The sequence below is a fragment of the Salvelinus fontinalis genome, chromosome 34, assembly GCF_029448725.1.
Source record: "Salvelinus fontinalis isolate EN_2023a chromosome 34, ASM2944872v1, whole genome shotgun sequence".
In the NCBI taxonomy this organism is placed as follows: Eukaryota; Metazoa; Chordata; class Actinopteri; order Salmoniformes; family Salmonidae; genus Salvelinus; species Salvelinus fontinalis.
This window is the reverse complement of record NC_074698.1, coordinates 8,880,578-8,890,569: the sequence shown is the minus strand read 5'-3', so window position 1 is coordinate 8,890,569 and position 9,992 is coordinate 8,880,578. Positions and strand designations below refer to the sequence as shown.

At 50.3% G+C, this 9,992-nt stretch overlaps 1 protein-coding gene across 1 annotated transcript in view; it reads left to right on the top strand.

Moving 5' to 3' along the window:
- Positions 1-7,394: 7,394 nt before the first annotated feature.
- The window catches only part of LOC129833017 (synaptic vesicle membrane protein VAT-1 homolog), a 43,106-nt gene continuing 40,508 nt past the window's right edge, over positions 7,395-9,992 (top strand). The window contains exon 1 of the mRNA XM_055897232.1: positions 7,395-8,119. Within this exon, the coding sequence (XP_055753207.1) occupies positions 7,700-8,119 (420 nt within the window). The 5' untranslated portion in view covers positions 7,395-7,699. The remainder of the gene's footprint in view (positions 8,120-9,992) is intronic.

Below are 9,992 nucleotides of genomic sequence, written 5' to 3'. Positions count from 1 at the left end.
TCACGGACAGGAAACAGACGACATCAAAATAAACGAACAGCCAAACAGTCCCGTATGGTACATACATTCGACGACACAGGAGACAATCACCCACAAACAAACAGTGAGAACACCCTACCTAAATATGACTCTTAATTAGAGGAGAACGCAAAACACCTGCCTCTAATTAAGAGCCATACCAGGCAACCAAAACCAACATAGAAACAGATAACATAGACTGCCCACCCAAAACACATGCCCTGACCTAAACACATACAAAAAAAACAACATAAAACAGGTCAGGACCGTTACAGAACCCCCCCCCTCAAGGTGCGAACGCCGGGCGCACCAGCACAAAGTCCAGGGGAGGGTCTGGGTGGGCAGTTGACCACGGTGGTGGCTCCGGCTCTGGACGCTGTCCCCACACCACCATAGTCACTCCCCGCTTCTGTCTTCCCCTCCCAATGACCACCCTAAAACTAACATCCCCTAAATGAATGGCCAGCACCGGGACAAGGGGCAGCACCGGGACAAGGGGCAGCACCGGGACAAGGGGCAGCACCGGGACAAGGGGCAGCACCGGGACAAGGGGCAGCACCGGGATAAGGGGCAGCACCGGAACAAGGGGCAGCACCGGGACAAGGGGCAGCACCGGGACAAGGGGCAGCACCGGGACAAGGGGCAGCACCGGGACAAGGGGCAGCACCGGGATAAGGGGCAGCACCGGGACAAGGGGCAACACCGGGACAAGGGGCAGGTCCCGGCTGATATACTCAGGCAGATCCTGACTGAACGGCTCTCGACGCTCATGGCTGGCTGACGGCTCTCGACGCTCATGGCAGGCTGACGGCTCTCGACGCTCATGGCAGGCTGACGGCTCTCGACGCTCATGGCAGGCTGACGGCTCTCGACGCTCATGGCAGGCTGACGGCTCTCGACGCTCATGGCGGGCTGACGGCTCTCGACGCTCATGGCGGGCTGACGGCTCTCGACGCTCATGGCGGGCTGACGGCTCTCGACGCTCATGGCTCTCTGACGGCTCTGGCTGCTCATGGCTCGCTGGCGGCTCTGGCAGATCCTGTCTGGTTGGCGGCTCTGGCAGATCCTGTCTGGTTGGCGGCTCTGGCAGATCCTGTCTGGCGGGCGGCTCTGGCAGATCCTGTCTGGCGGGCGGCTCTAGCGGCTCCTGTCTGGCGGGCGGCTCTAGCGGCTCCTGTCTGGCGGGCGGCTCTAGCGGCTCCTGTCTGGCGGGCGGCTCTGTAGGCTCATGGCAGACGGGCGGCTTTGCAGGCTCATGGCAGACGGGCGGCTTTGCAGGCTCATGGCAGACGGATGGCTCAGATGGCGCTGGGGAGACGGATGGCTCAGATGGCGCTGGGGAGACGGATGGCTCAGATGGCGCTGGGGAGACGGATGGCTCAGATGGCGCTGGGGAGACGGATGGCTCTGGCCGGATACGGCGCACTGTAGACCTGGTGCGTGGTGCCGGAACTGGAGGCACCGGGCTAAGGATAAGCACCCTCCTACTAGTGCGGGGAGCAGGGACAGGGCACACTGTACTCTCAAAGCCCACTCTATACCTGATGCGAGGTACCGGCACTGGTGACACCGGGCTGAGGACAAGCACATCAGGATTAGTAGGGGGAGAAGATACAGTGTGTACAGGGCTCTGGAGACGCACAGGAGGCTTTGTGCGTGGTGCCGGAACTGGAGGCACCGAACTGGATACACGCACTACAGAGAGAGTGCGTGGAGGAGGAACAGGGCTCAGGAGACGCACTGGTAGCCTAGTGCGTAGTGTAGGCACTGTAGGTACTAGGCTGGGGCGGGGAGGTGGCGCCGGAAATACCGGACCGTGGAGGCGTACTGGCACTCTTGAGCATTGAGCCTGCCCAACCTTACCTGGTTGAATGCTCCCGGTCGCCCGACCAGTGCGGGGAGGTGGAATAACCCGCACCGGCCTATGTAGGCGAACCGGGGAAACCATGCGTAAGGCAGGTGCCATGTATGCCGGCCCGAGGAGACCAGACACGTTGAGCCGGCCTCATGACACCTGGCTCAATACCCAATCTAGCCCTACCAGTGCGGGGAGGTGGAATAACCTGCACTGGCCTATGCACTCGTACAGGAGACACCGTGCGCTCTACTGCGTAACACGGCGCCTGCCCGTACTCCCGCTCTCCACGGTAAGCCTGGGAAGTGGGCGCAGGTCTCCTACCTGCCCTTGGCCCACTACCTCTTAGCCCCCCCCCAAGAAATTTTTGGGTGTTACTTACGGGCTTTTTGGGCTTCTGTGCCAGATGCGTTCCCTCATAACTCCGGTTCCTCTCTCCGGTAGCCTCTACTCTCCTCAGTGCCTCCAGCTCAGCTTTGGGACGGCGATATTCTCCCGGCTGTGCCCATGGACCTCTCCCGTCCAATATTTCGTCCCAAGTCCAGGAGTCCTTGTTGCCCTGTCGAGCTTTCCCTTGCCGCTTGGTCCTAATTTGGTGGGTGATTCTGTAAGGGCTGTCTCTCTCCTCATCCTCGGACGAGGAGAGGAGAGAAGGATCATCAGACCAAAATGCAGCAGTAGGGAAATAGGCCATCTCTTTATTTGAAAAAAACTATGATGGCAACACGAAACAAAACACTTTCAAATATACAAAACAAGAAAACGACGTTGACAAAACCTGAACATAAACTTACATAACTAAACGTAAACTCACGGACAGGAAACAGACGACATCAAAATAAACGAACAGCCAAACAGTCCCGTATGGTACATACATTCGACGACACAGGAGACAATCACCCACAAACAAACAGTGAGAACACCCTACCTAAATATGACTCTTAATTAGAGGAGAACGCAAAACACCTGCCTCTAATTAAGAGCCATACCAGGCAACCAAAACCAACATAGAAACAGATAACATAGACTGCCCACCCAAAACACATGCCCTGACCTAAACACATACAAAAAAAACAACATAAAACAGGTCAGGACCGTTACAGGAGCAAGTTCCAAACACCTGAAGGTACCACGTTCATCTGAAGGTACCATCTGTTCATCTGGGTGCAATAATTGAATAACGTAGATTTCTACATTTATTTTGCAACGCGAGCGGGGTGGTCAGCCTATTAGAAGCTGTCCCCTGCAGAGAGGAATTACGATGTCGGTGATCGAGAGCTCCTGGCGGTGAAGTTGGCATTAGAGGAGTGGAGACACAGGCTGGAGGGCGCCAAGGAACCATTAAACATCCTCACCGACCATCGGAACCTGGAGTACGTACGGACAGCGAGGAGGCTGAATCCGCACCAAGAAAGGTTTGACTTCACGCTGACCTATCGCCCAGACTAAAAAAAACACCAAAGCCGATGCTCTGTCCCATCTCTATGATTCGGGAGAGGGTCCTGTACAGAATGCATCTATAATCCCATCCTCCCGAGTTGTAGCTCCTGTGGACTGGGACATAGATGTGGACATTCGCCAGGCTCTGGAGAGGGAGCCTGCACCCACTATCTGTCCTCCCGAGTACATCTACGTTCCTACGGGGATAAGGGATTGGCTGCTGACCTGGGCACACACAGCTGTCGTCGCTGGACATCCAGGTATTTCTCGCACTACCTAATCCATCTCTGAGAAGTACTGGTGGCCCACCTTGGCGCAGGATGTCACTCGTTATTTCAACTCCTATCCGTATGTGCCCAAACCAAATCCCCCCGGAACGCTCCAGCAGGGAAGCTCCTTCCCCTTCCCGTGCCTCAGCGTCCCTGCTCCCATCTATCCATTGACTTTGCTACTGATCTCCCCTCCTCTGACAGTTTCACCACCATTTTCGTGGTTGTGGATAGATTTTCAATATCCTGTTGTTGAAATCCCTCTGTCTGGTTTTCCTACTGCTCTCCAAGTTGCTGAGGCACTATTCCAGCAGGTCTTCCGGCATTATGGCCTTCCGGAGGACATCGTCTCTGACCGTGGCCCCCAATTCACATCACGGGTATGGAGAGCCTTTATGGAGAAGCTATGTATCACGGTCAGCCTCACTTCTGGGTATAGGCCTCAGTCCAACGGGTAGGTGGAGAGGATGAACCAAGAGCTGGGGAGGCAGGGAGGTTGAGCTCGATTCCTTCCATGGGCAGAGTACGTCCAGAATTTGCTACATCACTCCTCCACTGGGTTGACCCCCTTCCAGTGATCTAAGTTTTCAGCCCGAAGACCTGCGGTTGATGAGTGGTTCAGGCGCGCAGAAGAAGTGTGGAGCGAGGCTCACGTGAGACTCCAGCGCACCGTCCCCCGTCAAAAGGAGTAGGCATCCGCCAAAGCAGAGCGACCCTTGTGTTCCACCCTTGGGATTGTGTCTGGCTCTCTACCAGGAACCTCCCAATCCGCCTGCCCTACAAGAAGCTGAGCCTCTGGTTTGTGGGCACGTTCAAAGTTCTCCGGAGGGTAAACGAGGTGGCGTATAGGTTACAGTGTCCCAGTGACTACCATATCTCACCTTCTTTTCATGTCTCCCTTCTCAGGCCAGTGGTTCCTGGTCCCATAGCTGATGCTGTCCCCCACGACACACATCCACCCCCTTGGACATCGAGGGGGGTCCGGCCTATGCCATCAGCTCTACTGGACTCCCGACGTCATGGGGGTCGGCTCCAGTACCTGGTGGACTGGGAGGGGTATGGCCCAGAGGAGCGGTGTTGTGTTCTGATGGAGGACATTCTGGATCCCAACATCATCCGCGATTTCCACCTTCGCCGCCCGGACCGGCCCGCTCCTTGTCCTAGGGGCCGTCCCTCTGGTCGGGGGCCGTCCCTCTGTTGTCTCGTTCCATCTTTGTTGTTTTATTAAACGTTGCACCTGCTTCTTGATTCTCAGCGTCTCTGTTACAGACTCTAGTGTCAGATTACATGACATAGCCACTGCCACTGAAGGCTGGAAAGTCCCACCTATATCCCCCTTATTTCATTTGCTGAAAGGCCTGTCACTTCTTGGCAGAAATATACGCGCACGACACTGTCAAACGAAGCCCATCACTGGAAATCTATCCGCATCCACATAAACTAGTCCCGGGATTGTTCTTTGACGAACACACAAGGTTGAATATTGAATTCAATAGAAGAAAACGTAGAGAGAAGGAGACTGCCCGTTCCTTAATGTAGCCGTTGGCTGTATTATACAATCAAAACATTAACAAACTGGCAGTCTCTCTCGCTCTCGTTCTCTCTCTGTTTTCTTCTATTGAATTACATGTAGCCTAATATTTACACACGAAGCTAAGTGAGTAGGGGGAACACATGACATGCTCTAATTTGAAATATGTTAGGCTGTTATAAGGTATTACGATTTTCTTCTTTGTTTATTCATTCACAACTATGATGGGTAACACTTTATTTTAAGGGGCCATAATAAACCATTTATTACCATTATAATTCTCACAAAAGATGGGCATGCCATTGGTAGACATTCCTGCAGTACCTGGTAAAATAACAAGCACACAACACAGGATGTTTAAGAAAAAAATATATACATGTGCGAATAACTACCGTACTAACATTTACAAAGGTGGAAGTCATGATTAATAAATGGTGAGAAAACGTTTTGTTAATGCCTTATCAATGATTTATTATGGACTCTTAAAATAAAGTGTTACCCATCACAGAACAGACAGCTCAGCTGCTGCTGCAGCAGTCAAGTGTAGTGGACATTGGGAGAAAAGAGAGAGAGAGCGGGAGACATGTACTGTCAGTTTATTGATGTTTCCGCTCTATATTATATACAGTGCATTCGGAAAGTATTCAGACCCCTTGAATTTTTCCACATTTTGTTACGTTACAGCCTTATTCTGAAATAGTTTTTTATTATTTACCTCATCAATCTACACACAATATGCCATAATGACAAAGCAAAAACAGGTTTTTAGAAATGTTTGCAAATGTATTAAAAATAAAAAATAACTTAAATATGACATTTACATAAGTATTCAGACCCTTTACTCAGTACTTTGTTGAAGCACCTTTGGCAATGATTACAGCCTCTTCTTGGGTGTGACGCTACAAGCTTGGAACACCTGTATTTGGGGAGTTTCCCCCATTCTTCTCTGCATATCCTCTCAAGCTCTGTCAGGTTAGATGGATGGGGAGCGTTGCTACACAGCTATTTTCAGGTCTCTCCAGTGATGTTCGATCGGGTTCAAGTCCAGGCTCTGGCTAGGCCACTCAAGGACATTCAGAGACAACAGCGTTGTCTTGGCTGTGTGCTTAGGGTCGTGGTGTTGTTGGAAGGTGAACGTTCCCCCACAGTCTGAGGTCCTGAGCCCTCTGGCGCAGGATTTCATCAAGAATCTCTCTGTACTTTGCTCCATTCATCTTTTCCTGACTAGTTTCCCAGTCCCTGCCGCTGAAAAACACCCCCACAGCATGATGCTGCCACAACCATGCTTCACCGGTGGGATGGTGCCAGGTTTCCTCCAGACGTGACGCTTGGCATTCAGGCCAAAGAGTTCAATCTTGGTTTCATCAGACCACATGATCTTGTTTCTCATGGTCTGAGAGTCCTTTAAGTGCCTTTTGGCAAACTCCAAGCGAGTTGTCGTGTGTCTTTTATTGAAGAGTGGCTTCTGCCTGGCCACTCTACAATAAGGGCCTGATTGGTGGAGTGTGCAGAGGTGGTTGTCCATCTGGAAGGCTCTCCCATCACCACAGAGGAACTCTAGAGCTCTGTCAGAGTGACCATTGGGTTTTTGGTCACCTCCCTGACCAAGGCCCTTCTCTTCCGATTGCTCAGTCTTGGTGTTTCTTGGGGACCTTCAATGCTGCAGAATTGTTTTTGTACCCTTCCCCAGATCTGTGCCTCGACACAATCCTGTCTCTGAGCTCTACGGACAATTCCTTCGACCTCACAGATTTTTTTTTCTCTGACATGCACTGTCAACTCCAATCAAGTTGTAGAAACATCTCAAGAATGATCAACGGAAACAGGATGCACCTGAGCTCAATTTCGAGTCTCATAGCAAAGGGTCTGAATACTTTTGTGAATAAGGTATTTAAACAAATAAATTATACATTTGCCAACATTTAAAAAAACTTGTTTGTGCTTTGTCATTATGGGTTATGGTGTGTAGATAAATTAGGAATACAATGTACACAAGGAGAAGCAAAGACAGACAGAGTGACAACAGAGGAGAACAAGAAGCACATACACAGACAGACAGTAAAGGTTGAGAAACGCTGTACTATAGTTGCTTATGTTATTTGACATGAGCAAATACTGCCTGTGGGGTGGTGGGGTGGGGGGATGAAATGCCAGTGCTCAATTTTTGTCCCAGTTCCTCCCTGGCAATGCCGAAATGTGTAGAGGCGGACACAGTCAGTTTCTCTATAAAATCCACTTTTCGTTCCTCCTCCTCAGGAACTCCGCTCTCCGGGTTTTCTAGCTTGCCTCCTTCTCGTCCAACTCACACACACTGTCAGAGCGCGGCGTTGACAACCTCTGTCCACTTTAGCCGTTGCGAGGCAGCCTGCTCTTTCCTCAGCTGAAGCTCTCATTGACTCGGTTCTGTGTCCTCATGCAAGGCTGCTGAAGAAGCTCTGAGAATCAGTTTTTTTCTTCTCTCTTTGCTCCTTAATCCCTCAGATCGGACTCATCAACGCTTCATTACAGCAAAGCTCCTAAAGACAAGAGAAAAATAAGTGAACGTTTAATTTCAAGACTTGTCACTCTCTACTAATACTCTTCACAATGTCTGGCGATGATGCACCTGCTCAGCAGCAAAACGCCGAGGAAACAAAACAAGAAAATAAACCCAGCGAGGAGCCGAAAGCTGAGTCTAAACCGGAGTCGCCGCCAGTCAGTTCAACCGAGGCTGCAGCCACACCCGCGGCGACCGAGAAGGTACCCGAGGAAGAGCAGTTCACCTACCGCTCTCTGGTCCTTTCCGGCTACGGGGGCTATGATAAGGTGAAACTGCAGGTGAAGAAGGGGAAGCCGGCACTCAAGGCCGGAGAAGTCATGGTGCGGGTCAAGGCATGCGGGCTGAACTTTGCCGACCTGCTGGCCCGGCAGGGTCTGTACGACCGGTTGCCGTCCCCCCCTGTCACGCCGGGGATGGAGTGCTCCGGGGAAATCGAGGCTGTGGGAGAAGAGGTGACGGATAGAAAAGTAAGCGCGCCGCATCCTCTCCGCTCTCTCCTCTCCATCTCTCTCATTTCACCTGCTTCTGAAGCCACTGTCCTAGAAATGATTTAGCCTACTCGTATGATTGCCTAGTAAACCTGACCATTTGACAATTTCCATGACCAATAATATGTCGGCTACTTTGTTCCAAAGAAAGCACATTTTGGTAACTCATTTCTTGAGATATTTGGGTTCATATTAGGATGCTGTTTGATTTAGGGCGTGTCAGTCTTTGCTGTTGATTTGAACTGACAATTCCGTCTCACGTGTGTTCATGTTAGTCATCTATTACCACCATCATCATCATCATCACCACATTCAACACTAAAAGCCCAGACCTTTGAATATTAATGTTATCTGATTTGAAAATAAGACTGCATATTTGTCCAAAGTCTCAAAACGACCAGAGAGTTGGAACAATGATAGCTCACAAGAAAAATGTAGCCTAATTTCCCTCCTAATGCTTTGGAGGGCTGTTGCAAGCCCAGTCACTGGTGCGTAAATGGAGAGCACTAGAGTACTCACTCAATCTTCTGAGTGGAAATTTACAAGCCGAGCAGTGCATTTCTTTTTTTTTATTATTCCAGCAAAGGACGCAATTGTTTAATTGGCAGTGAGTTCAATGAAGTCAGCGCCCCTCGTCTACGGACAATAAAAATGAGTTGCTTTGCGCACGGGAGATTGACAGCGCCAAATTGGGAGTCGCGCCAGCGGCTAGACAGCTACCCTGCTGAAAGGCATGTAGCACTCGGTTCTGTGGATTTGGAGAGATTACAATGCTATCTCTACGTTTAGGTGATAGAAACATCAAGGGGGGGGGGGGGGGGTGGACGACGCCACGCAGTAGTGACACCGTTGCCTTTGTTACGGAGAGCGACAGTGGCTCACGCACTAAGCGAACTGAAAGGGCGAGGCGCAAGACTACGAGAAGACGAAAATTGAAATGATTACTCGCGATCTTCGTCAACAGACATGTCTTTGAGAAAGTCACAAATCACCAACCATTCAATCTTGCGATTTTTTTTTATCGATTTGAAATTAATATTGCTATATTCTGCATACAACGCCCATCTGTTTTTAGGGTATACACGGAGCGTACCAAACATTAGGAACACCTTCCTAATATCGAGTTGCACCCCCCTTTTCCCTCAGCACAGCCTCAATTCGTGGAGGCATAGACAATTCAAGGCGTAGAAAGCGTTCCACAGGGATGCTGGTCCATGTTGACTCCAATGCTTTCCACAGTTATGTCAAGGTGGCTGGGTGTACTTTGGGTGGTGGACCATTCTTGATACACACGGGCAACTGTTGAGCGTGAAATACACTGGAGAGTTGCAGTTCCTGGCACAAACCAGTGCGCCTGGCACAGACTATCATACAGGTTTATAGGCACTTAAGTCTTTTGTCTGGCCTATTCACCCTATGAATGTAACACATGCACAATCCATGTTTCAATTGTCTCAAGGCTTAAAAATCTTCCTTTAACCCGTCTCCTCCCCTTCATCTACACTGATTGAAGTGGATTTAACAGGTGACATCAACAAGGGATCATAGCTTTCACCTGGATTCACCTGGTCAGTCTGTGTCATGGAAAGAGCAGGTGTTCTTAATGTTTTGTACACTCAGTGTATTTCCATACTATGAATATTTTGAAAGGACTGTATTATTTTGATTATCTGCTTATCTATCGTATAGCAGCATTACTTGTATGATAATAACGTCGCCTATGCATTGATCATTCCGGGCTACCTCTCCTTGTTTGAATAGTGTGATGAGTCATGTTTCACTGCCAGTTACATTACTGATGGCATGGCAACACCAGCCACATCCTTTCAATGGCGCTAATAGCAACATATTG